This window comes from Pongo pygmaeus, chromosome 4, assembly GCF_028885625.2.
Source record: "Pongo pygmaeus isolate AG05252 chromosome 4, NHGRI_mPonPyg2-v2.0_pri, whole genome shotgun sequence".
Classification (NCBI taxonomy): domain Eukaryota; kingdom Metazoa; phylum Chordata; class Mammalia; order Primates; family Hominidae; genus Pongo; species Pongo pygmaeus.
The window spans coordinates 132,834,652-132,862,378 of NC_072377.2; the positions used below are offsets into that span (position 1 = coordinate 132,834,652).

A 27,727-nucleotide genomic window follows, 5' to 3' on the forward strand; every position below is an offset into this window, starting at 1 on the left:
ATCTTTGCCTGGTACTCTTCCCTGTAGTTATCAAAATCTATTATAGCATGTAATACAAACATAGCTTTTACATCCATCTGTATGTATGTCTTCAACTCCAAATCAAACGAATATGTTCAATAGTAAAAGCCACTACCAGAAACACAGAAAAATCTGTTCCTTTTCTAATCATAATCATTAACACTTGGTTGTAAAAGCCATCAGTGATTAGTTGTAAAACTATCATGCACAATGATGGATTGAATAATATTTATTTTATAAAAGTCCACTCAAGTGCTTTATGGGAAAATCTTGCACTAATAGAAAACAATAAAAGACTGTCAAACCTTTTCATCCTCCTCCTCTTGCATTTGTTAAACATAAATTACATACTTGAGTTTTTTCAATCATTCTCTTATAATTAAAAAAGGAAATACCTTTGTCTTTGTTGTCATGTTTAGGTATATTGTGGCAACTGGTTGTTTCTTTATGAAGTTAAAATTCTCTCAACCTGAACACTTTATTTTCTTGACTTTTCTCCATACTGACCTGTTAATTTTTGAAGTCAAATTCTTCGTAAAAAATTACAGGATTGAGGTATATGCAGGAAAACAATAGGCAAATAATTGAGGATGTTAATTTGGGAAAAGAATATTTTAAAAATGAATTGGTACCACCAAGAAGCCTGTTACTGTGTAACAAAATTTGTTTGATTCTGATATTTTCCTATCAATGTGTAATATGAAGAAAACAAGAAAAACTGTACAATTTTTAGTTTTAGTCATTTGTGTTTTTACTTCTAATATAATCCATGGGATTAAACTATATGAAATGTTCTTGCATAAATATAAACAAATAACTTACCAATACAGTTTCTTCCAGAGGCATCTGGTTCATAGCCACTGTTGCAATTACAACGGTAACTACCACGTAAGTTTTCACAAATCCCATTGGCACATATATCAGGATCCAAAGCACACTCATTGATATCTGCATTAAATATTGAAAGTTTAGTGTTCCTACACATGTTATTGTTTGTTGATAAATGCAGGTCTAGTAAAGACCATTCAACATATGAAGTGTTTAACTCTGCAAACTCACAATTTGCCTGCCTTTCAGAAAGGAAAAAGAACTGAAAACAAGGAGTAAGAAAATAAAACTGAGAGATATAGGACACTTCACTGGTAAATCAAAAGAAAAATGAAAGAAACTGGCAGAAATTCAAAGAGTTAAATCATGAAATATGCCAGCATTTATGATAAAATTAATAAAGACAATTTATAGGCTGTTGGCTCCAAATCCAAAGGAAAACTCGAGTTGATAGATATTGTAACCATCTAATTAAAAGACAGAGATTTATTAGGGTGGCCCATATAATTTTATGGTCCCCAAAGATACAGGATATTTCTATTTTATTACATTTTTGTGGTCAAGTTAGTAATATTTAATAAGTGTTTCTCATTGCTGATACGTGAAATTAATGGAGAGGACACTTTAAACATGGATGCTTCAGAACGTGACGTTTTATAATGAGCCATGAGCATGACTACTACTACTATATCACTGAGGGGCAGTAGAACTTGTGCATTGATGTGCTTGTATGAATGATCAAGTAGTTTCCAACAGAGGCTGGCTCTGCTGGAGAGGCTGTACTGACAGGGAATATAATGAAAGAGTAAGCCCAAAGTCAAATTTTGGTCACTATGCTCAAATTTTGATGCTATTGTTTTCAATAATTTGCGAGACCTTAAATATTTTGGAAATGTCTTTCATTTTATACTTGGGAAAAACATCCTTGTAAAAGTTTACTTTTTACTCTGGTTTGGATATTTATTATAAAGATTCAACATTACTGCCTACCATCTACAATTTGACTAAAGCCTTCTCAAACACAAGGGTAGAAGAATATATATAAATATATATATATAACCGTATACATATTTATATATACTCTTCATATATACATATTCATATATATAGTGAAGATTAATAACACCCCAGTTTTATTTATGTATAAATGAATCTATATGTATACTAAAATATAAAAGAATTTGAAAATTATAAACACATATGTACTTAAATGTTCAAGATTCTATATTGGAATTTTGTTAACCATAATACAAAATTGAAAGCAAGAAAAATTTTAGTGAATCTTACTTTACTTGGAGAGAAACGTTTTATTATTCCTAGGTGTAAATAGTCTTAACAAATTATTTCAGCCAGTATATCCCAAACTTGATCCATATCAAATATCTCTTTAATACTGTTTATTTTTCTAACCCTATCTGCACCATTACTTAATATTTTATCATAAAATTGACTCATTCTTTTTTTTTAACTTAAATGTCACATTATTCTTTTCTTAAGCAATGATTGCATGAAATCAGGAGAGTAGTTTGTTAGTGACATTTTTAACAATGCATATTTAACAGATAAATATTTATCCAAGATGAAAATGTGTATCTACATATCACTTAATATCATCTAGCTTATAACCACTGCTCTAGGAGATAATTAATCTTATTATTTTATAATATTACATTTTCATATTAAATATAATCATATTAATATTATAATTATAAAGCTATACGATTATGTCATATGATTACTATAAAGTTGAGATTAACTAGAGTTACCTCTTCCATCCACAGTGATACCTATTCCACTACTACAAAGGCCGTGGAATTCAGCTGTATGACAAAAAGAAATAGAAGAATTAAAAACTTAACTATACCTATTCCATATGCAAGTCATTTCATAACTCCAAAACTACCATTAGGAAGAATTATTTGTGCATTAGTTTTTAAAGTGAAAAAAATTACCATTTTCTAGCAAACAATTATTATAAAATTCTGAACTCATAAATAAGCATAAAAGAGTAAATAAAAATCACTTGTAATCATCATCCTGAATATTATTAATATATGAATGTTACTAATATTTTCTACATAAGGAAATTTTAAGAAAAATATAAATGGTCTTACAGAGCTTGATATTTAACTTTTTTTTCCTCACTAATAAAATAATAACAGCCAAAATGTAGGTTATAGTACTTACCAAGTGCCTGGTATTGTTCTACATTTTACATCTAACAATTTAGTTAATTTTCCCAATACCACAAACTAAATACTATTGTATTTTCCTTTTTACAACTGAGAAAAAGGGGGAAACAGAGAAGTGCAGTAACTTGACCAAGGTCACAGAGGCTGTAAGTGGAGAAGCCGACTTGGCTCCTGGGTACTCTATCACAGGCATGTCATGTCAATGTCCCATTTAATAGGCCATTTAATATTGTTTTCTCAGTTACGTAGAGGTATCACACTTACTCAATCAATCTCTTACTGGTGAAATTAGGTTTGTCCAACTTTTAGCAACTATCATAAATAATATGAAGTTTAATTATATCACTAGGATAGTCTCTTACAAGTAAAACTCTCAAAGTTTATGCCCCTAAAGGTTTTAGATAGTTCTTCCCCTCCTAAAACACCCCCAAATTACCCCTCCATCAGCAGTATAAGACAGTATTCATTTTTTTAATACCCTCTATCACTGAGAAGAATCAATTGTCTATACCAATCTGCTAAACAAAAATGGCACCTTATTTTATTTTTAATTTTACAGAGAGTGAGCATCTTTTTACATGGTATTCTTCCATTTGCATTTCTACTTTCTGAATTCCTGTTTATGTACACTGCTCTTTTTTCTATAGAGGATTTCATCTTTCCTTATTGATTAATGTAAATTCCATAAAGATTAAGAAATGATATATAAAAATATTTTTCCAGATTACTTGTGTATTTTACTATTTAGGCCTGTTTTGAAAGTCTTTTACCATTACAAAATAAAAAAGAATTTATATTCTATATGAAAATTATGTTTTAATGTTTAGTGTAGGGACCTAACTTCATGTTTTTTTCCGAAAGTTATCAACAATAATTATTATTTAATCTTTTTCCTTGCTGCTCCAAAATGCTTTGTTATATCCTAATTCCTATTCATATTCAGGTTTCTAGATTCATTTTATTAGTTCACTTAGCTTTTTATCTAGTCTTATGCCAATTTTTGAACTTATTTGATAATATGCATAATTCAATTTGGTACATTTTAGAACTAGGTTCTCCTCACTATTTTTTTTTTTTTTAAAGTCACACTCAGTAATTCTTCTGGATGCTTCAAATCATTATTTCCACATTTGAAGACTCCATTCAGGATTTTTAAGGGAATTACAAGACATTTCCTTTACAGGAATGCTTTCCTGTATCCTCCACATGGAAAGTTCTTACTCATTTTTTTCAAGACCAAACTAAACGTGCCCCTTCTGTGAAGTCTTTCCCAGCTTCCCTGGGCTACAAATTGCTCCTTCCTCTGTGCTCTCTCCATACTTGAACCTTGTAAGGCACTAATCACACTAAATTGTAATTTATACATTTGCCTGCCTGTATTCTCAACTACTCTTAACTTTAAGGAAAAACACAGAATCCCTACTGTATTTAACGTATATTCAATACATATTCAATACAGGTTTAGTTAAAGTATGAACAGACAAGAGTCAATGTTATTGACCTAAGAGTCTGGAACTATTGCCTGAGACTGTGACTTGAGACCACTTGGTGTCAAGATATATATATATAGAGAGAGATCTTTATATATATAAATAAAATCAAATTGAGTTCTTGTTGTGTTTATAACCTTGAAAGTGGTAAGTAAATTTTATGCTATTTGTCTTCACCATGACAGCACAGATCAAGGAAACTGAGGCTATCATGTTCATGTAAAAACAAAACCCTCTTATAATAATCCTAACTGTATAAGAAAATAGATTTTTGATTGTTTTTTAAAGAGTCAGCATCTCACTCTGTTACCCAGGCTGGAGTGTAGTGGCACAGTGATGGCTCACTGCAGCCTCGAACCCTTGGGCTCAAGTGGTCCCCCGCACCTCAGCCCCCCTAGTAGCTGGGACTACAGGTGTGTGCCACCACACCCAGCTAATTTAAGATTTTTTTTTTTTTTTGCCAAGACAGTGTCTCACCCTGGCTTCAAGTGATCCTCCTGCCTGATCCCTCCCAAAGTGCTGGGATTACAGGTGTGAGCCACCACAATCAGCCAGCAAATAGATTTTTGTATTTACTGTCTGTGCTGTTGGCCTAGAAATCGTATATAAACACAAGCCAAATCTCCTTATTATATGCCTCACATATCAATACAGTATTGGATTTCTTTTCTTCAGTTAAAATTAATGACGAAACACTTAAGAGCTGATGTTCTCTTTGGCCAAACATCTAAGGTTGCATTTCTTGATTCTTTATCAACTGTGAAAATGGCACATGTGACTACCTGAATTTTTTGCAGGGCATGGCTGGCAGGGTTCTCCAAAACCATAGTCTGGATTGGCACAGCAGCATTCAGACTTGGTCACTGCACCAGGGAAAGGACGCACACACACTCCTTTCTTGATTCCTCCATAGCAGGTACTGCGCATGTGAGTATCTAAAGGAGATACAAAAATAATGACTTGAGGCAGTGATAGAGACAAAGAGATTTCGAAACAGAAGGCTTCTTTTAACCTAAGTGGCCACTAGATTGGAAGCTTTTCAAGGGCATCTGAGACTTTTGTTTTGCATCTTTAGCATCTAATAGTGTTAGGAAATCAACAAATGTTTTCTGAGTGGGGAAAAGAATGGATGCATATCACCGACTCTGTTTTCTTTAATAAGTTTTATGAGCTACACAGTATCCATTGTCCGATGTATTCTTACAAACCTTTTATGAAACCTAGGATATTTCCACAGTTATAAAGAATACTTGGAGCTCTAATCACTGGCTATGCTATATTCAAAATGACACTTCTTATTTCAATTTTGGAAGTTCTCATGAACAATGAAGTGCAATCAAGTTAAACTACCTTGAGGTGATACTGGCTTGGGTGTGAGATTTCTTACTCCCACTTTTCGAGTTAGGAAGCCTTTCTTTTCAACCCCCAGGATGCTGCCTGTGACTGTTTTAACCTCAGAAACTCAGTAAATCCAGTTATAAAAATAGTTAACTACCATATGTGCTCTTGGCATTGTGCTCGTTGCTTTACAGACATTATCTCATTGAACAGTCAGGTCAACAGCTCTATAGGAGTGGTCATTATGTGTGTTTTATAGATGAGGAAGATGAGGTTCACAGCTACCTATGTAGTTTGAAGTCCTTGAATATCCAGTGCCTGAGTTGAGGTTCAGACAAGGTTTATGTGACTTCTAAAACTCTTCCTCTTTCTAGTAAGTAATGCTATACCCCAAAGAAACATATTCTGCTTAGTTCTCTCACTCTTAATTCTCATAAAATACCCTACAACTTTACAAGACAGTAAACAGTGAACTATAAAAAACTCAGATCATAAAGGGCAGAGAACCCGTACAATTTTTAAGCAGTATACTGACCTGGTAATTTCACCAGAGATAACCTCTATTATAAATATCTGTAACTATTCACAACTTGTTGGAAAAAATTTTATCTGCTTGTTATGCAAAATGGTCATCCAATAATTTCTATGACCTGGGGGCATTTCTGATTAAAACAGTGATTTATGGCTGCATTAAAAATGAGATACGTGTGTGCTTAAATGGAAGGAGGCCATGGGATTCACCAACCCCATCCCTGAGGAGTCAACTCAGAGAAACTTGTGCTGCCTCTGCTGTGGCTGAGTTTGGCAGTGTATCTTCTGAGTTACACACAAACACAGATTTGACTTGAAGGCAAATTTGCACAAATATAACATGGTTCATGATTTCCAATATGATTTTTGTGAGTTCTTTGGACATTACTGATGATCTTGGAAGGCACCTATGAACATCCAAAGTTATTTCTGCTTTTGGGTTTAGAGCATATGCCATGCAGAATTTTTAAAAGCAAGCAGATAAAAGGCCTATGGAGCTCACTGGAAGAGTGAGATATGTTATATGGTAGTTTGTATTACAGGTGAACTAATCTCTTTAGAGTACCCAACACCAGAAGTTTCATGAAAAAGAAAGTAGCATAACTTATGTGTGGGTTTTAGGGACATAAACTTCCCAAAGTTCAGATCCCCACAAGATGATCTTACATAAATTACTTAACATCTTCCTTATTCATTAAATAAGGATACAGTTTGTATAGTAAATGAAAGTATATTTGTTAAGCACTAAGCACACTGCCTAGGACACACCTGAAATACTAAAAAAAAAATGGTGACCACCTTATTTCCCTCTTCTGTTTTTTTTTCTAAGACTAGTAAAGTGCAGCAGTGAGAAGGGAGGAAAAGTAGAACAAGGAGTTCTATCTGTAACTGATACTGTGAACAATCAGTTGAGGTAACTCACTATTTCCCTACTGACCTTTTCTTGTTCAAAGACCCCAATTTGGCAACCTAGCTCATATTATACTATTCAAATATAACTGAACCACTGTATACAGGATAGGATAAGAGGAACAATACCAGTAGCACCATCAGAATATGCTCACATGAATGATTTGGTGACAGACTGGACCTAAATGCATCTTTTCCACATGTTAGCAGATTTCTGCATGCCTTTTCTCTCTTTCTCTCTCTTTTTTTCTCTTTCTTTCTTTCTTTTCTCTTTTTCTCCTTCCTTCCTTCCTTTCCTTCCTTTCTTCCCACCCTCCCTCCCTCCGTCCTTCCTTCTTTCCTTCCTTTTTTTTTTTGAGATGGAGTCTCGCTCTGTCGCCCAGGCTGGAGTGCAATGGCGTGGCATGATCTTGACTCACTACAACCTCCAGCTCCTGGGTTCAAGTGATTCTCCTGCCTCAGCCTTCTGAGTAGCTGGGATTACAGGCACACACCACTACAACCAGCTAATTTTGTATTTTTAGTAGAGATGGGGTTTAACCATGTTGACCAGGCTGGTCTCAAACTCCTGACTTCAGGTGATCCACCCGCCTTGGCCTCCCAAAGTGTTGGGATTACAGGTGTGAGCCACCATGCCTGCCCCCTCTTCTTTCTTAAAGAATGAAAAGATTTAAAATTTCTTCAGGTAATTAGCAGATTCTACATACCATGAGTAAAATATGTATGTATGCAAAATGCTAACTTCATTTTATTCTTCTTTCTTTAAAATCAACTTTTATTTATAACTTAAAGCAGCAACTCTTAAGACTATGACCTAGATATACCACTATTCTAATTTAATAACAATAATACCAGTAGTAGTTAACTTATTACGCATTTGCTATGTGCTAGACACCATTCAAAGCTTTATTTAATTCTCAAAACAACAAAAGAGGACAGGAGGAACAGAGAGGTCCTGTATGTTGCTGTCATCTTATAATTTTTTTGTCACTTAAGAATATTCAGTAGTTATCATGTCGCCTGAGTTTTCTTCCTTACTTACTAAACTGCATCACTGAATAAACTTAAAAATAAATTTTGAATGAATGGGAAAGATAAAGATATGATTGCCTTTTGTTTACAACCTCGCTTGTGAGTTGTATTTCAATACACTAGTTGAAATCATAGCTAAATTACCTGAGACTAAAACAAAAAACAAAAACACATCTTAATGTCTACAGAAGAAAAATGAACAAAAAAAACCTAACATTAAAATGCTTATCCTAATAGTTTTTCATAACAGTGATTCATTTATTTTTTCTATTTTTTTTGAGACAGGGTCTCACTCTGTCACCTAGGCTGGAGTGCAGTGGCGCAATCATAACTCACTGTAACCTCCACCTCCAGGGCTCAGGCAATCCTCCTGCCTCAGCCTCCCAAGTAGCTGGAATTATAGGCACATGCCACCATGCCTGGCTAATTTTTGTATTTTTTGCAGACACAGGATTTCACCATGAAGCCCAGACTGGTTTTGAACTCCTGAGTTCAAGCAATCTGCCCTACTCGGAATCCCAAAGTGCTGGGATTATAGGCACGCACCACTACGCTTGGCTAATTTTTGTACTTTTTGCAGAGATAGGGTTTTACCATGATGCCTAGACTGGTCTTGAACTCCTGGGCTCCAGTGATCCACCCAACATGGAATCCCAAAGTGTTGGGATTACAGGCATGAGCCACTGCGCCAGGCCTCATCTCAAACTTAAAGAATCAATGGGTCTAAAAAGTGACATCAAGTCAAAAGACGTGAAGAAAACATCTAGCACGTTATAGAAACAGTCATATATAATTTTATACACATGAGAAATAATGTTTTTATTTTAAAAAGTTTAAATGACCACAATGATGAAAAACTGAAGGAGGCTTTCTGAAAATTTCCAATGTGTTTCCTGGATGTGAACAAGATAATGAAATTCTATGTTTTACTGAATTCCTAGCAACAACTCACATGTTGGTTACTTAAGAGAAAAATAATTTCTCCCTCCAAAACTGGCTTTGTACTCACGGTAGATTTCAACAGAATCATTTAGGTAAAGGAAAAAAGCAAGTAAGTATATTAAAGCAACTGAAAATATTTTAGCTCTGTAAGCAGGAAGAAGTTATATTCTTCTAGCTGCTGTATTTGAAATATCCCTGAACAAAGTGCTGACAAGTTTGTAGGGGGAAATAAATCTGGATAGAGTGGATAAATTTGAGTGAACAGATTATTTCCATCTGCAAATTCTCTACTTCTTCTCCTCCACCTTTGGGATCCAAATGTTTTGATTCTCATAGGTAGGAGTAAAGTATTAACTATGTCTAAGAATATGATATCTCTCAAATATACTTTGAAATCCTATTTCTATGTTTTACTGTACAACATGAAAAATAGAGGGTATACAAGGGCTAATTCACCCTAGAAGCCTCATGAAAACATTTTTGGAGGGAAAACTGCATTAAATGTATTTTTACCACTCATTCTGCTATCCTTATCATTGGAATATATTGCTGGGGTTCCCAAATGCCAGTGACACTTCTGTTTTGCCTGCCTCTTCAAAGCTGGGCCTGGTACTTCTGATTGATTGTCATGGGATCAATTTGACAAAAATAACCTAGAGTAATCTGAATGGCTTAGAATAAAATATATATTCTTGCTCATACTTCTTTATACTCTTGCTTCTGCAGCTAGTTGCATGGTGATGAGGAGTAACATTTTGAGCTTTTGATGCAAGTCCAAAATTTATATTTTAAGTTTTGTTAGGGTGAAACCAAGAGTTTACTTACCTATAACTATAATCCCCATTACATATCTTATTTGTTATTAATTATAAAACTGAAATGCACTGTGTTTAGGATTCAGTTATCTAATATTATCAAGTATGCTAGTTTAAAAATATATTTTTTCTTCTCCAGCATGTCATCAGAGCCTTCTGAAGGTTCTGAAGGGGGCTATCTGGAGGTTCCTGTCCATTAAAAAATAGCTTTGTTAATATACAATTTACATACCATAGAATCCATCACTTTAAAGTGTACAATTTTATAGTTTTTAGCATATTTTACAGATGTGTTCATCCATCACTACAGGTGATTTTAGAACATTTTAATCACCTCAAAAATATCTTTTAGCTCCCACCCCATTCTCCCGCCACCCCCATCCTCTGTCCTAACACGAATCTACTTTGTCTCAATAGACTTGCCGATTCTGGAGATTTCATATGGATGGAATCATATACTGTAGTATGGTGTTTTGTAACTGGCTTCTTTCACTTAGCATAATCTTTCCAAGGTTTATCCATGTTTTAGCATGTACTCTTCTTATGGTGAATATTACTCCACTGTACAGAAATATCTCTGTCAGTTTTTCAAAGATCATTTTGCACAGTGGGGCCATTATAAAATCTTTCACTTACCAACACACACACGTCCATCCATGCCCACAGCCAGGCCTGGGGGACAGTCACAGCGGAAGGACCCTTCACTGTTGATGCAGTGCCCATTCATGCAGATTCCTGGGGTCTGGCATTCATCAACATCTGTGCAGTGGGTGACAGAAGCCAAGTGGTTACTGGGTAAATTTAACTTTATTACAGGGTTTACTTGCTGCCACTGCTCTATACTACTAACCTTTTGTTTATAACTTTATAATTTGTGAAGAACAAATAAGTGTGGTAACAGATATTATATACAAATGCAATCCTTTCAACACATTTCAGAATGCTTTACTTTACCTATTGAGGAAAAAAAAGCCTCACAATCTTCTTTTTCATTATTTATTTGACAATCCCATTTAATATTAAATAATTCAAATTAGTTAAGTAAAGCAAATTCTTTAAAAATTAAGGTAAATTTCTGTAATTTTTTTCACACAAAGACACTTTAGAAGTAGATGCTATGCTGATATTCATTTGGTCATTTGATAATAACAAAATAACTTGAGATATGTCTTCTAATTTTCAATACACTTGAATTTATCAAACGTAACCCAGCATTAAATGACTTCCCCAAAAGATGAAAGAGACTTCAAAGACAGAGCTGCCGACTCAGGAATACTTAAAATCTTCACAACATTTGTAATTAAATAATTAATAAGAACTAATTTCCAGAAAGCAGAAACTGGTGAGGTCGAAGTCATCTTTAGATGTATATTGAAGTTTCTTTAAAAAGGCTGAAATAAAGTCACATACTGTAACATAATTCTACACACTGGAGCATAATGACAATTTCCCATCCTGTGTTAAATCCAAATCAGCTAACCCTGAGATGACATCCCAGTCATGAGTTCAATCAGCAAAACTACAGTACTCCTCCTTCTCGGAGAGTCAAAAATCTATTTCTTATGCAGAAACATAAGAATTCAGTCTCAATTTTTTAATCTCTACTGTCCCTAGGATTTCATTGTAATTCATTGAAATTACAGGAATTGAGCATTATCCTTATCTGGTACTTAGATTAAGTTTGTGCAATTGAAGGCAGAACATCATTGATGGAGTTAATTTTGTCTTAAAGAAGGAAACAAAGAAAAACAAAAATTTGGCCAGGTGTGATGGCTCATGCCTGTAATCCCAGAACTTTGGGAGGCTGAGGCAGGAGGACTGCTTGAGCCCATGAGTTTGAGACCAGCCTGAGCAACATAGTGAGACCTAATTTCTACAAAAAATAAAACAAAATTAGCTGGGCATGGGGGCACGTGCATGTAGTCTCAGCTACTTGGGAGGCTGACGTGGGAGGATGCTTGAGCCCAGGAGTCAAGGGTGCAGTGAGCTAAAATTGTGCCACTACACTCCAGCCTAGGTGACAGAACAAAAACCTATCTCAAAAATAAATAAATTTAAAAAAGAAAAAGAAAAATGTGCTTCTAAGTAGAAGCTGCAAAATGTATTCCACTTTATTAAATTCCAATTGTGAGTACAAACATAATAAGGTCTCATTTATTCCCAAGAGGTACAACTTTAGCTTATTAAGGTTATCACTAGAGCTTGGTCTTCAAAATGGCTTCATAAACAAAATAATTAATTGGAATATTAAAATTATGTCTTCACTAAATCAATGTACGGTTTTTAGATAATGATACAGTTACAAATGGTCTGTATATTAGCTTTATGGAAAAGATGTAATGCTAAACCCATAATGAATGACAGTGGAAAATCTAGTTCTGAGGATGCATAAAAAACAAAAACCTTTCAAGATTTTTTCTTCTTCTTTTTTATTCAGCCAAGCAGTTGAGAGAAATTATTTCTACATTGTTTTCCACAAGACTTGCTAAAACCAATCTGTCAGTCCCTTAATTTTTCCTATACCATTATTATTTCTGTTAAGATATGACTGTTCCCTAGACCACAATGTGTGTTTTTCTAGAAAGCTTTAGACACCTGCCTTAGTGAATTAGCAAGAAATGTGAATAATATGAAAGCCACATGGGGAAGCTGAAGTAATTCTTCCATGGTTCATTCAAATAAAAAAGGTGGTTTCAATCATGGTCACTTTCCTATCTGAAAGCCACACATACCAGTACAGTAACGCCCATTTGGAGCCAAGACAAATCCTGGTTTGCAGATGCACTTGAAGCTGCCATCTTCATTGATGCACATTCCATTCAAACACATGTTGGTAGTTGTACATTCATCATGATCTGCAGAAGAGGAGAGAATGACTTTGAACACTGGCCTTGAGGGAACCAATTCCTTCTTCTTCCATAAACAACCCCCAGTCAAATTCCACTACCTAAACGAGCCATGTGCTCATGGCTTTTAGTTTTTTTTAAAAAAAGAACGCCAACTGAATGAGAAAAAATAGTGCAGAGAGTGGAAAGGACCTTCAGTATACGGATATAAAGGAAAATAATTAAATTTTGTGCTTAGCTCCTGTTAAAACCACATAAACCATGAGTAGTGTGTTACTTTGTGTACCAAAAAGATAATATAATTTCAGTGAGTGTTTATTTTATAAGAAAATAAGGCAATGGCAGACCTCACTGCAAATGAAATGATCTGGACTTTCATTAGTAGATGAATATGATGTGTTACTTTGTAAACAATATTTCTGTGGTGTGTTGGTATCCATTGCACTGCTAGACATCACAAGCCGCAATTTTAGAGATTTGTGTACTGCACATGTCAAACATTTTTATATTCCTCCAGTTTGTGGAGGAAGGGAAGAACCTTTTCTATTTTGTCAGTGTTGTAACCCCAACACCTGATATACAGTAGCGGCTAGTATTTGTTTAAACTTATGAAGAATAACTGCTACTGACAATTTAACTTGTAACACACAGGAAATTTCCAGAAGCAGTAAATTAGTCATTGTTATAACATCTCCTCCCCTCCACCACCAAAAAAAAAAAAAAAACAAAAACAAACAAAAAATCTGTCCTTTTGCTTTAACAGTCTTATATTAAATGCATTTGCATTTTACCTAAGTTACCTGAAGATCTCACATACGTGGTGTGTGAGCTTTCATGGAAATAGCATATGGTTCTAAACAAAAATGTATATCCTTTTAAAATCTTTTGCAAGGGAGCAGGCAATTTCCATACCAACACAGTTTTTTCCATCTGTAGTTAATTCAAAGCCGGCATTGCAAATGCACTGGAAACTTCCATCTGTGTTCACGCATCGACCATTTTTACAAAGAACCCCATTCTGGATGCACTCATCAATATCTAGGAAGATTGAGAATGGCCAAACATTATTCTTTTACAATACTTATAGATAAACACAGTAAGATAAGAAATGGAATTTTAAATATTCAAAATCATGTTACTTCTTTAGCAAAATTTCTGTCTCTCAGCAGTTTTTTTTTTTTTTTTTTTTTTTTTTTTTTTTTTGGATAGGTAGGTGCAAGCAATTTTACAGCTCTTAATAGTAGCTGAAGAGGGAAAGGAAAAAAAAAAAAGAGGGTATCCAGTAAACCTAAGAAAGGGTGGGCAAGACAGCTGGAATTACTGGTTGCAGCTGTTTTTGACATAGTGGATGAAGGCCTTAAAAGTCAGAACAAGACGTTGGATAAGTGTAAAGTAACTACAGAATTTCTAGATTAAGAGTAATACAATGAAAACTGCTGGAAAGTTGATTCAAGCAACTACCTGTGGATGAATAGGAAATGAAAAAGAAGACAGGCAGTCATCTGGTAAAAGAATTCTGAGATGAATCAGCAATGAGGTAGCGCGTTTGGACCAGGGTGGTGGGTGTAGCACTGAAGCTGTGAAAAAAGACCAGGCATGACTTGGTGTTGGACTATGTGTGGGATTCAAAGAAAACGGTAGTTTAAAATGACTATAAATCTTAAACTCAGTTAATCAGAGAATGTTACTGATGTTATCTGGAAAAGAAAGGAAGCTCTCATCTAAGGAAGGAAGATAAACTGAATTTTTGTGAAAACAGATACCATGTTGCCTGGGTTATATATGCAAACATTGTTTATGTTTAAAAGGAGAATCTCTGAGGGTATTATAAATAAATCTGTAATAATGTAACAACACTTATTTTATTCCATGTTTTAATAAATTTACTTTTAACCTCAACAGCCTTGGTCACTATATTTTCATATGTGAAAGCAAACTGCCTTACCAATGCATGCTTGCTTGGTAGGAGTCCTCTGGAATCCAGCATGACATTTACAATAATAGGAACCAGGTGTGTTAACACAATCTCCATTAGTGCAGGGATTTGATGTGCATTCATCAACATCTGTGAGCAGCAAAAGAAACCATTACAGACTTCACTCCATTTGTAGAAATGTTTGTTTAGAGTACATTTAGCCCTCTAAAATTTGAGAGAAGGCCAGTCAGTGGTAATAGTCTAAATAGCGAAGTATTTATAAATGAATGAAAATTCCTCTCTTCAAATACACTCAGAGGCCAGTCTGAGGATTTACAAAAACATCACCTTTTAGAGAGTACCATGGGAATTTGCTTTAATCAAGAATTAAAGATTTTTCAGTTGGAATAATGGCCAACGATTAAAAGCATGGGCCCTGAAAAGAGAAATAGGCTATAATGCTTATTGCTTACACCAATGTGGGCAAGTTAATAACCTCTCTAAGGCTTAGTAAAGTGCCAGAAGAACAATGAAAGGATTCTGAAGATATATATTTATGTTACATGTTGTCACTGCTATTAGTTTTAAAGAAAGAGATTGATGGATTATGGAATGTCTTTGGTATAACTTTTTTTTGGTTGAACTCACCTATGTATACAACTATATATACACTAAAGCTTGGATAATATTTTGAAGTAAAAAAACATGAGGGAGTAGAAAATGAAAACATTAAAACAAAGCCTATTTTTTTCAGCAGTTTCAGGTTTCTTTAGGATCTTAAAATTGGCACAGCGATTTGTTGCATAAAATGAAGTTTTATGCAAATACTAGTTGTGACCAAAAAATGAGAAAGTCATGCTTTCCATTCAAGGTCTCCTAAAGCCTAATTAAATGCAAACCCATTGCAGGATTCAGGGGCTGAAAAACCAAATGACAGACTGAACAGTCTGGACTAGTTAAATCCCAGAGAAATCACGTGTGCCAGTATAAGAAGTTTAATTCATCTCTCAGCAATGCCCACTAAATACTATTTTCAATCCTTGCAAATTAAAAACCTGGCTAGTTGGTGAGGGCATAATGATTTGCCATTTCATGTATGTGTAGAAGCCATTAACATATACCATTTCAGCTAAATTGGAGAACATAACAATAAAATCAGTTCACAGGTTTACCATTTTAATAAGCAGATTCCTACTTTCACAGATGTTCTTAAAATAGGAACTGTACTGTATCAAACCCACCAACTTCATTTATGTAAACACTCAGACTGAATGCAATTAAGCCCTTTCTGGTAAAGGAAATAAACTTCATAGCAAATAAAATAAAAACAACAAAGAATAACAGGACTAAATCCTTTTCCATCCATCCAAGGACCCCTTCAGCCCATAAAGACTCACTTACATTTAAAGTTTTAGTTGATACCATCAATTCTACCGAGCCAAAGGAATGAAGCAAAATGAGAAAAGAGAGAGAGCATTAGCAAGCATATAAAGTATAATAAATAGACTTTCCAGTACGAAATACCACCTTCAGTTCGCAGTGTTGAAGATCACTTCAATTTTGTGTTACATAATTGAAATGCAACAATTAAAAATGTGTTGTAGCTGTTATCTTTACAGAAGCCTCAACATAAAGTTCTGTTTGAAGAACATGAGAAACCACGCATCTACTCCCCTCTCTTTAGGTAAAGTTTCAGGAAAGCCACTTCTGCAGGACTGTTTTCTCCCCTGGAGAGTCTGCTCCTAAGGCTCCTTGTTACTATGGCAGCTCTGCCAGCTATTTTGCCACTACAACCATAATTCACTTCTGTCTCCTGAGCCCCTCAGGGACTCATCAAGGGTCTAGTACACAGAGAAGATGTAATCGTTCACTTAATTTTGGTCCAAACAATCACCAAAAAAGCAATTCGTGACTTTACAATTCCATATGACTTTAAAACCCATTCGTTGTTTTTCGTTTGTTTTCTGGGATTTTCAGTTTTAGACTAATCACAAATGACCACTGCCAACTTCTACATGAACATTGCTGTCTCCTCTTTATTCTGAGTCTCACAGTCCTGGACCTCCAAGAGATCATGTTCGTTTTGTCTTGTTTACAGGAACAGAAAGTACTTAAATACTACGTTCTGTACATTTTGACTTCTTAGTATGTTTTCATTGGGGGGGGGATAAGTATTTTTAAGCAAAATTCATGGGATTTAACCTCCTAAAATAAATTTTAAAATTATGGGGAATGTTGATTATCAAAATTGTTAATTTCTCAAATACTAGTATATAGTTAAGAAATATTTCCCCTTGAAAAATACTTTATATGCCAACTTAGAAAAGGCTTTGTTTTTTGTTTGCAAGGGCTCGAGGATTACCTGTAGCCCAATAGAAATTTAAATTATTTTTTACTACTCCAAAATAGAGAGACTTGAATTAAAAACATTGCTAACAGCAGTTTGTCTTATACAGACACTAGGAGAGTTACAAATTTTAATTTTAGAGTAGAATTCTCAAGAAAAAGGGAGAAAAATATAATGGGTAAATATAACTGTTTTCAGGCATCAGGAGCAATTCTCATAATAGCAAAATAGACCCAATTCTATTTTCTTTGTCACTGATCCTTTAATAAATCTATTGCCTTTCAAGTTATACTGCTTCATCAGGTATCTCATAGAAGTTCCCAAACAGCAATGGCAGTTTGTTATTCCTCAAAACATTAGCACAGTTGACATAGTTACTAGTGTTATCTTGGGCTCTTATAATTTAAAGCACTAGTTAATTAATATCCTGTTCACTTTTTCTGACGTGTTGTTTATAAATTCAATTTGTTGTTTATAAATTCAAAGTGATCAAAAATTGAATTAGAGTATAGGATTAAAAATATTAAAACTCATTTTCTGAAAATGTGCTCCATTACTAAACTAAGTCTCTATGAATTACAGTAGTCAGAAAGACAAGCTTGCTGCTGGGGCTTTAATTTTGCAGGGCTAAATGATGAGGTATACCTATCACTTAAAGAAGCACCAGGTGGTATCAGCTAAGCTAGGTAGGCTGCATATGGTTATATAGTGTACAACCCTAGGGCATACCACTTATATAGATAGACTCTTTGAATGATACCCTTTAGGTTTGCACAGACAAAATTTGAGCTAAGCCTAATTTAATAACTCTGATCTTGTAGCCCTGTACCTAGTTTAGAATGATTGTTTTTTCCAAAACATCGTATTTGGCCCACATTTTCTTTTATAATCATAGTGGAATTAGACATTTTTGGCAAAATTATGATACTAACTCTCTCTATACCTGGCCTCTCATCTATATTGTTTAATGGAAGACCTGAACTCAAATCTGTTATTTAGGGTTAAGCTAGTTAATGAAACATATGTATGTTAATATTATGAATAAATAAAATAACCTCAGAATGACTCAATTACCAACCTAAAACCACCCTTCAAAGTTAATAAAACCCCCCTAATTACCAAATCCAACAGATTTTTTTTCCTCACTGCCTTTGATTTTTCTACTGCATTTAACACCTGACACTACTTCTCTCTTGACAATGTGCCCTTCCCTAACTTCAGGAACATAATTCTCTATATTATTTTGCTATCTCTCTAACACTGTGAGCTAGAACAAGGTGTGTCTGAGTTGAGCTAGACTAAGGGCCTTCAATGTGGCTGTTCCATAGGATTCCAGCTGTAGTATTCCTGTTATCTTTTCACTTGTCCTGTTGTTCAGCCTGGGACACAGTGTTCATCCTCATGGTTCTAAGGGCCACCTGTGTGTTGTTAACTCCTAAATCTGTAACTCTACCCTGGACATTCCTCTTAGCATTAGAGCTCTATAATTAAATACCGTAGACACCTAAAACTCAGCATGTCCAAGAAAGACTCAACAACTATTTCCTCCCAATCTGCACCTTCTTATACATGTTAACAACACCACTATATGTCCAGTTTTGCTCAGCCAGAAACTTGTGTATCATTGTAGTTTTCTACTCTTTGACTCCCCACAACTAATCTGTCATCAGATTCCACTGATTAACCTCCCAAGCACTTGTCGAATCATTAAGTTTTTCTGCAGTCCTACATCACTATTGTCATAATTTCTTGCCTAGACTTATATAAAAATTTACTAGCTGGCGTTTTTGTTCCCATTTTTTTCATTCCACAATTTTTACACTAAGAAAATAGGGGACACTTCTGTTCCCAGCCAAGACAGATTTACCCTCCTTCCTCAAAACACAAACGGACAAAGTATAAGAAATCATGGTTTTCAAGAAACTTGACATCAGGCAACAAAGAATATAGATCCCTAAGAGAAGGAAAACAAACACAGTGAATATCATGACTATTTCAGCTTATGGCTTTAAGAGGGTTTTCAGACCACGGTGCAGACGGGGGAACACTGGCAGGATGCAGCAAGCCCCTAAGTAGATGAGTCAGAGCTGAGAGTCCAGAAACAGACCCAATATATACGAGCAACTGATTTTCAACAAGGTGCAAAGGCAACTCAATAGAGAGAAGACAGTCTTTTCAACAAAGGGTTATGGTTATTAATATACTACAAAAAATAAACTTCATATAGTATTTAAAAAACGAATTCAAAATGGATCATAGGCCTAAAGCTAGATAACTTCTAGAAGCAAAAACTGAAGAAAACCCTTGTGACCTTACATTTGGCAAAGATTTCCTAGACACAACATCAAAAGCATGATCCATAAAACAACAAATTTAATAAATAAAGCTTCGTCGGAATTAAAAATTACAGCACTTCAAAAGATATGTTACAAGAAGAAAAGGCAAGCCACAGGCTAGAAGAAAACATGTGTAAATCATATATTTGATAAGGACTTATATCCAGAGTAAACAAAGAACCCTCAAAACTCAATAAGAAAATAATTTTAAAATGGACCATGATTTGAACTGACCCTTTACCAAAGAAGTGTCAGATCAAATAAACACATGAAAAGATGGTCAACATCTTTTTATGTGAATCATTAGAGAAATGTAAATTAAAACCACAATGAGAAACCCCTGCCTACCTATTACAATGGCTAAAGTGTAAAAACCTGACTATACGAAGTGCTGGCTTGGTTATGGAGTAACTGATACTCTCATATACTGCTGCTAGAAATGTAAAATAGTACATTTTGGCAGTTTCTTAAATAATTAAATATATTCCTCTCACATAATCCAGCCGCTCCATGCCTAGGTATATACTGAAAACTAAAATGCTTATACAAACACTTGTACATGAATGTTCATAAGAGCTTTATTTGTAATAGACAGAAACTGGAAACAAAATAAGTGCCCATCAACATGGGAATATATAAATAAACTGTGCTATATCCATACAATAAAATATTATTCCACAACAAAAAGAAATAGATGATTTTTCCCACCACAACATAGATGAATCACAGAATAATTATGCTGAGTAAAAGAAATCAGACAAAAGTCATATATGTAACACTATGATTTCATTTATATAATATACTACACGATGAAAAGTAATGCACAGTGACTAATCAGGGATTGCCTGGGGACAGGATGGGGGCTGGGGATGGATGAAAGGAGGAGCAAGATGGAGAGATTACAAGGGACAAAAGTAAGCCTTATGAGGGTGACGGGTATGTTCATTATCTAATTGTCGTCATGATTTTATTGGTATACACACATCAAAACTTATCAAGCTATATACTTCAAATATATACAACTTATTGTATGTCAGTTAAACCACAATAAAGCTAGTTTAAAAATCTGCACAACACTTCCATCATGATTAACTAAGAAAAAGATATGGTCTTGTCTTCTTGGGCTTACAGACTTTTAGGAGTCATGAACCCCTATGATATAAGGTGTTGTGAACCCTGTGCTGCTTTACAGCATACCTTTAAGAGCTTCATTTTCCTCCTTGTCTGTTAGAAATAAGTGTTTAGAATCCCTCTAATTCTTCAACACAGGGTGCATGGGCTGGGAAAATTTGAGAAAATATTCAAGTGGCACCTGGGGACCAAAAATCTACTTGGAAAAGCCAAGGCTCTAGATGAAATTATAGTTGGATTTTTTCAGACATGGGTCCAAAGCTGGGAGTATTAATCCCAGCTTTGACTAGTGTGTGCAAACATGGAGTACATCTTAGGATCATGACCAACTTCTTTAAGACTTCGAACTAAGCAAGCACAAATAGGGAGCCTAGACAGTACAAACAACTTTAATTTTCAAAATTTTTAAAACTCCATATGAAATGGGTTCTTTGGCTATCCCTCAACTGGCTCAGAACTCAGACAGGGAGAAAGATATGTTTTATATATACACATATATATATTTTTCTTTCCAACTTTTATTTTACATTCAGGGAGTACAAGTGCAGGTTTATTACACGGGAAAATTGCATGTTACAGGGGTTTGTCGTAAAGATTATTTCATCACCCATGTAATAAGCCTAGTGCCTGATAGGTAGTTTTTCGATCCTCACCCTCTTCCCACCTTTCACTCTCAAGTAGGCCCTAGTGTCTCTTGTTCCCTTGTGTTCATGTGTACTGAATGTTTAGCTCCCACTTACAAATGAAAACATTTGGTATTTGGTTTTCTTTGTCTGTGTTAATTCATTTAGGACAATGGCCTCCAGCTCCACCCATGTTGTTGCAAAGCACATGGTCTCATTCTTTTTCTTATGGCTACATAGTATTTATTCTATGGTGTCTATGTACCACGTTTTCTTTACTCAGTGCACCACTGATGGGCATTTAGGCTGTTTCCATGTCTTTATATTGTGAATAGTGCTGTGATGAAAATATGTGTGCACGTGTCTTTATGGTAGAACATTTTATATTCCTTTGGGTGTATACCCAGTATTGTTGGGTTGAATTGTAGCTCTCTTTTAAATTATTTGAGAAATCTCCAAACTGCTTTCCATAGTGGCTGAGCTAATTTACACTCCCACCAGCAGTGGATAAGCATTCCTTTCTTCACAACCTTACCAGCATCTACTTTTTAGTAACAGCCATTTTGACTGGTATAGTATGGTATCTCATTGTGGTTTTCATTTACATTTCTCTAATGAGAGATTGTGCTGAGCATTTTTTCATATGCTTTTTGTCTGCATGTATGTCTTCTTTTGAGAAGTGTCTGCTCATGTCCTTTACCCATTATTTAATGAGTTTTTTTTTTGCTTGTTAAGTTACTTATAGATTCTGGATATTAGACCACTGTCGGAGGTGTAGTTTGCAAATATTTTCTCCTACTCTGTAGGTTGTTTACTCTGATACTTTCTTTTGATGTGCAGAAGCTCTTTAGTTTAATTGGGTCTCATTTGTCAATTTTTGTTTTTGTTGCAATTGCTTTTGGAATCATTGTCATAAAATCTTTGCCAGAGCCTATGTCCAAAATGGCATTTCCTAGGTTTTCGTCTAGAGTTTTTATAGTTCTAGGTTTTACATTTAAGTCTTTAATCGATCTTGAGTTAATTTTTGTATATGATGAAAAGAAGGGATTCAATTTGAATCTTCTGCATATCACTAGCCAGCTATCGCAGCATCATTTATCGAATAGGGAGCCCTTTCTTTGTTGCTTGTTTTTGTTGACTTTGTCAGAGATCAAATGGTTGTAGATGTGTGGCTTTATTTCTAGGTTCTCTAACCTGTTCCATTGGTCTATATGCCTGTTTTTGTACCAGTACTGTACTGTTTTGGTAGCTGTTGCCTTGTAGTATAGTTTAAAGTCAGGTAGTGTGATGCCTCTAGCTTTGTTCTTTTTGGTTAGGACTGCTTTGGCTATTCAGGCTATTTTTTTAGTTCCACGTGAATTTTAAAGTAGTTTTTTTTCTAATTCTGTGAATAATGTTGATACTTTGATAGGAATAGCTAGAATCTGTAAATTGCTTTGAGAACTATGGTCATTTTAATAATGTTGATTCTTCCTATCTATGAGCATGGAATGTTTTTTCATTTGTTTGTGTTGTCTCTGATTTCTTTGTCTCTGAAAGAAATCAGAGATAAAATCTCTAAAAAAATACATTTATTGATTTGCATATGCTGAACTCACCTTGCATCCTAGGGATAAAGCTTACTTGATTGTGATGAATTAGCTTTTTGATGTGCTGCTGGATTCAGTTTTCTAGTATTTTGTTGAGGACTTTTGCATCTATGTTCGTCAAGGATATTGGCCTAGGATATTGGCCTAAAGTTTTCCCTGTTTTGTTGTATCTCTGCCAGGTATTGGTATAAAAATAATTCAGGCTTCATAGAATGAGTTAGGAAGGAGTCCCTCCTCTTCAAATTTTTGGAATAGTTTCAATAGGAATGAAACCAGCTCTTCTTTATACATCTGGTGGAATTTGTCTGTGAATCCTTCTGGTCCCATGCTTTTTCTGGTTGGTAGGCTTTTCATTACAGATTCAATTTCAGAATTCATTTTTAGTCTGTTCAGGGATTCAATTTATTCCTGGCTCAATCTTGGGAGATGTTATGCTTCCAGGAATTTATGATTTCTTCTAAGTTTTCTAGTTTGTGTGCACAGAGGTATTTTTAAGGTTTTCTAGTTTGTGTGCATAGAGGTGTCTCAGGATTTTTGTATTTCTTTGGGGTTGTTGGTAATGTCTCCTTTGCCATTTGAGGTTGTGTTTGTTTCCGTCTTCTCTCTTTTATTCTTTATTAGTCTAGATAGCAGCCTATCAATCTTATTTATTCTCTCAAAGACTCAACTTTAGGTTTCGTTGGTGTTTTGAATGTTTTTCACATCTCAACTTCATTCGGTTCAGCTCCGAATCTGGTTATTTCTTTTCTTCTGTTAGCTTTGGGGTTGGTTTGCTCTTATTTTTTTAGTTCCTCCAGGTGTGATATTGTTAATTTCTAACTTTTTGATGTGGGATTTTAGTGCTATAAACTTTACTCTTAACACTGCTTTAGCTGTGTCCTAGAGATTCTGTTATGTTGTATCTTTGCTTTTATTAGTTATTAAAATTTTATTATGCTGTGGTCTGAGAGTGTGGTTGGTATAATTTCATTTTTCTTGAATATACTAAGAATTGTTTATGGCCAAGTGTGTGGTTAATCTAGAGTATGTGTTATGTTACAGATGAGAAGAATGTATATTTTGTTGTTGTTGGGTGGACTGTTCTGTAGATATCTGTTAAGTCCATTTGGCCAAGTGTTGAATTTAAGTCTTGAATATCTCTGTTAGTTTCCTGCCTTGATGATCTGTCTAATACTGTTAGTGGGGTGTTAAAACCTCTCACTATTATTGTGTTGTTATCTACGTCTCTTTGTAGGTCTCTAAAAACTTCTTTTATGAATCTGGATGCTCCAGTGTTGGGTGCATGTATGTTTAGGATAGAGAAATCTTTTGTTGCACTGAACCTTTGTTATTATGTAACGGCCTTCTTTGTCTTTTTTGATCATTGTTGGTTTAAAGTCTGTTTTGTCTTAAATTAGAATAGCAACTCCCACGGTTTTTGTTTTCCATTTGCTTGGTAGCTTTTTCTCCATCCATTTACTTTGAGTCTATGGATGTCACTGCATGTGAGAAGGGTCTCTTGAAGACAGCATATAGTTGAATCTTGTTTCTTTATCTATCTTGCCACTCTGTGCCTTTTCAGTGGGGCATTTAGCCCGTTCATTTTCAAGGATAATATTGGTATGTGCTGATTTGATCCTGCCACTGCATTTAGCAGGTTGTTATACAGATTTAATTGTGTAGTTGCTTTACAGTGTCAATGGTCTATGTACTTAAGTTTGTTTTTGTGGTGGCTGGTAACAGTCTTTCATTTCTATGTTTAACACTCCCTCAAGGACCTTTTGGTAAGGCAGGTCTGCTGGCAAATTCCTTCAGCATTTGCTTGTCTGAAAAATATTTTATTTCCCCTTCACGTATGAAGCTTGTTTGGCTGAATATAAAATTCTTGGTTGGGTTTTCTTTTCTTTAAGAATGCTGAATACAGGCACCCAAACTCTTCTGGCTTGTAGGGTTCCTGCTGAAAGATCCACTGTTATCCTGATGGGGTTCCCTTTGTAGGTGACCTGCTCCTTCTCTTTAGTTGCCTTTAAAATTTTTTTATTTCTTGTTGACCTTGGAGAATCTGATGATTGCATGTCTTGAAGTTTGTCATCTTGTATAGTATTTCACAGGGGTACTCCGGACTTCCTGAATTTGAATGTTGCCTTCTCTAGCAAGGTTGGAGAATTTTTCGTGGGCAATATCTTCAAATATGTTTTCCAAGTTGCTTGCTCTTTCTACCTCTGTTTCAGGGATGTCAATGAGTTGTAAGTTTGGTTTCTTTACATAATCTCATATTTCTCAGGGGTTTCATTCAATCTTTCTAATTATTTTTTATTTTCATCTGACTGAGTTGATTTAAAGAACAGTCTGAGCTCTGAGATTCTTTCCTCAGCTTGGACTATTTTGCTGTTAATACTTCTGATTGTATTATGAAATTCTTGTAGTGAGTTTTTCAGCTCTATCAGATCGGTTCGCTTCTTTCTTAAGAACATGCCAGTGGTGATGGGGTGATGAGGCCTATGTACATGTGTGCCAGCAAAGCAATGGGGGAAGGCTATGGGCAAGTGCATGCCAGCAAAGTTGTGGGGAGAGGCTGCAGGTGGGAGAATGTTGGCAGAGGCCCATCTGCTGAAGTTCTCCAATGGTTAGGCAGGGTTTGCTGGCAAAGGAACTATGGTGGTGACACCTGGGAAGAGCCCCAGATGGGCATCTGAGGCTGTGCTCCAAGTGGACACAGCCATGCAGGGACACTGGCAGAGGCTGGCAGATGGGGGACACTCAGATCAGACTGGCCTTGTCCCATAGCAAGACTGCTCTGCTCTGTCCAGGTCCAATAGTCAACCAAGGCCAAAGCCCCCAAAGGAGGTTGTCAAGCCTTGGGGTAGGGGCATCGCAGCCACTCTGGTGCCAAACCCTCTGGGCTCTGCACAGGCTGGTGTCCTATCCCTGCCACCTATCCAAGCAGCTCTCCCATGTCTCAAATGTCCATGGAGGTTGTGAGATCTTCTGCAGGTAGGATTCCAGAGACCCGGGCAAAGAGTGGGCCACTCCTCAACTATTTAATTCACTCCTTCCCCAGGAACTTCTCAGGGTCAGGAACAAGTCCTGGTGCTTGGCAGCCCCATGAAGGCTTCCCAGCTTCCTCCTACTTCAGTCCAGGGTCTGTGTGCTCCTTCCATACATTCTTAATGCCTTCCTTCTGAAGATCCTCTCAGAGTGTGCCAGTCTTCTTGATGGTCTGATCTTTCAGTAGGAAATGCTCTTCCTGGCTGTGTCTACTCAGCCATCTTGGCCCTTCTCTATTGAGTTTTTTTTTAACTCCATGGGGAAATTCCTTATCCTTCACAGACACTAATGCAACCCCTAACTACTGCAGATCCTGCTGCTAGACTGGATGTTCCTGATGGTCTCTTCTTTCACCACGTTGCTAGCATACAGATCACAGTTACTGAGCACAAATCAATTTAAATGGCATTTAAGGAATGAAAACTTTCAAGCCTACCACTACTAACTCTCTCACTGTTAAACTTTTTGTATATGACCTACAAGAAAGTTGGGGACTCTTTATAGCAGCTGTTCTCAAGGTGTGGCCTCTGGGAGACCATTGAGATCCTTTCAGAGTGAGTTTGATTCAAAACTATTTTCACAATCATATTAAGATGCTATTTACTTTTTTTTTTTTTTAAATCATGTTAACATTTTCTCTGATGGCACAAGAGCAATGATGGTTGTTTAGCACAGATGAAGGCAATGGCACCAAACTGTCCTACCAGTCAATGCCATGAACTCACAGGGTATTTGAAAAAGACATTTTCACTTAAGAATATAATTGGTGAAGCCATAAAATTAATAATAATCTTGGCCCTTTAATATACATTTTTAAAATACTTCTGTGACAAAATGTACATTACACATTGTTGCTGACTGAAGCACCATGAGTGCCTGTCTCAAGGAAAAGTTTCTGTGTAGTTGTTTGAGTTATGCACTCCATTAGCAGCTTTTTCTGCAGAATACTATTTTTACTTGAAGAATGACTGACAAATTATAGTTATTCAGAGTTATTAATCTGGCAGACATTTTCTTGAAAATAATGCAGTGAGCCTGTCACTTTAAGAAAAGCAACAGACTGTATATTTGATGCTAATGTTAAAATCCAAGCTTAAAAATGACAATTCAAAAAGATTATTTAACACTGTATGTTTGATAGTTTCCCAGCAATTTGAAGGCATTTTTATGAGTTTGATGGTGATATTCTCAAATATGATTTTTTGATAGTACATAGTAAAATATGTCAACTTTGGAAAGAGGTGCATAATACAGTGCATCAATATATTTCAAACGACCAATGCATGTTACAAAATCCATTCAAAGCATTAGACAAACCAATGGACTTTATGTAACAGAGTACAAAAAGTGTACTAATATGGTTTCAGATTCTACATGGTTAACTAAACTTTAAGAATTACTCCTTGTAAGTTTTAGTGGAATATCAAAGAATAATCTCAATTATCTGAAAGTCTATCCGATATTCCTCTTCTTTTCCATCTATGTATCTGTTTGAGGATACATTTTCATTCCTCAACAAAACAAAACAAAACAAAACAAAACAAAACATCACCAAACCTTAAATAGAGAAGCAGCTATGAGAATCCAGCTGGCTTCTATTAAAGCAGACATTAAAAAGGTTTGCAAAAATGTAAAACAACGACACTTGTTTCCACACATTTTGTTTTCAAAAATGTAGTTTTTCATAAAAATGTTACTTATGTTAACATGTAATGGATTCATTGTTGTTGTTTTTGAATAAATCAATAAATGTCTTAATATTTTCATCTTTAATTTCTAATTAGGTAATTATCAAAGTAGAGATAACAAGGATTT

At 35.3% G+C, this 27,727-nt stretch overlaps 1 protein-coding gene across 4 annotated transcripts in view; it reads right to left on the reverse strand.

Moving 5' to 3' along the window:
• The window catches only part of FBN2 (fibrillin 2), a 282,926-nt gene that overhangs the window by 105,814 nt on the left and 149,385 nt on the right, over window positions 1–27,727 (reverse strand). For 3 of the 4 annotated variants that reach the window (XM_063665204.1, XM_063665205.1, XM_054488319.2), the window contains 7 exons: window positions 14,890–15,009; window positions 13,857–13,982; window positions 12,831–12,953; window positions 10,735–10,857; window positions 5,314–5,466; window positions 2,616–2,669; window positions 844–969 (listed from right to left, as the gene is read on the reverse strand). In XM_063665204.1, the coding sequence (XP_063521274.1) occupies window positions 844–969; window positions 2,616–2,669; window positions 5,314–5,466; window positions 10,735–10,857; window positions 12,831–12,953; window positions 13,857–13,982; window positions 14,890–15,009 (825 nt within the window). The remainder of the gene's footprint in view (window positions 1–843; window positions 970–2,615; window positions 2,670–5,313; window positions 5,467–10,734; window positions 10,858–12,830; window positions 12,954–13,856; window positions 13,983–14,889; window positions 15,010–27,727) is intronic. The other variant, XM_063665206.1, reaches the window with a different exon arrangement.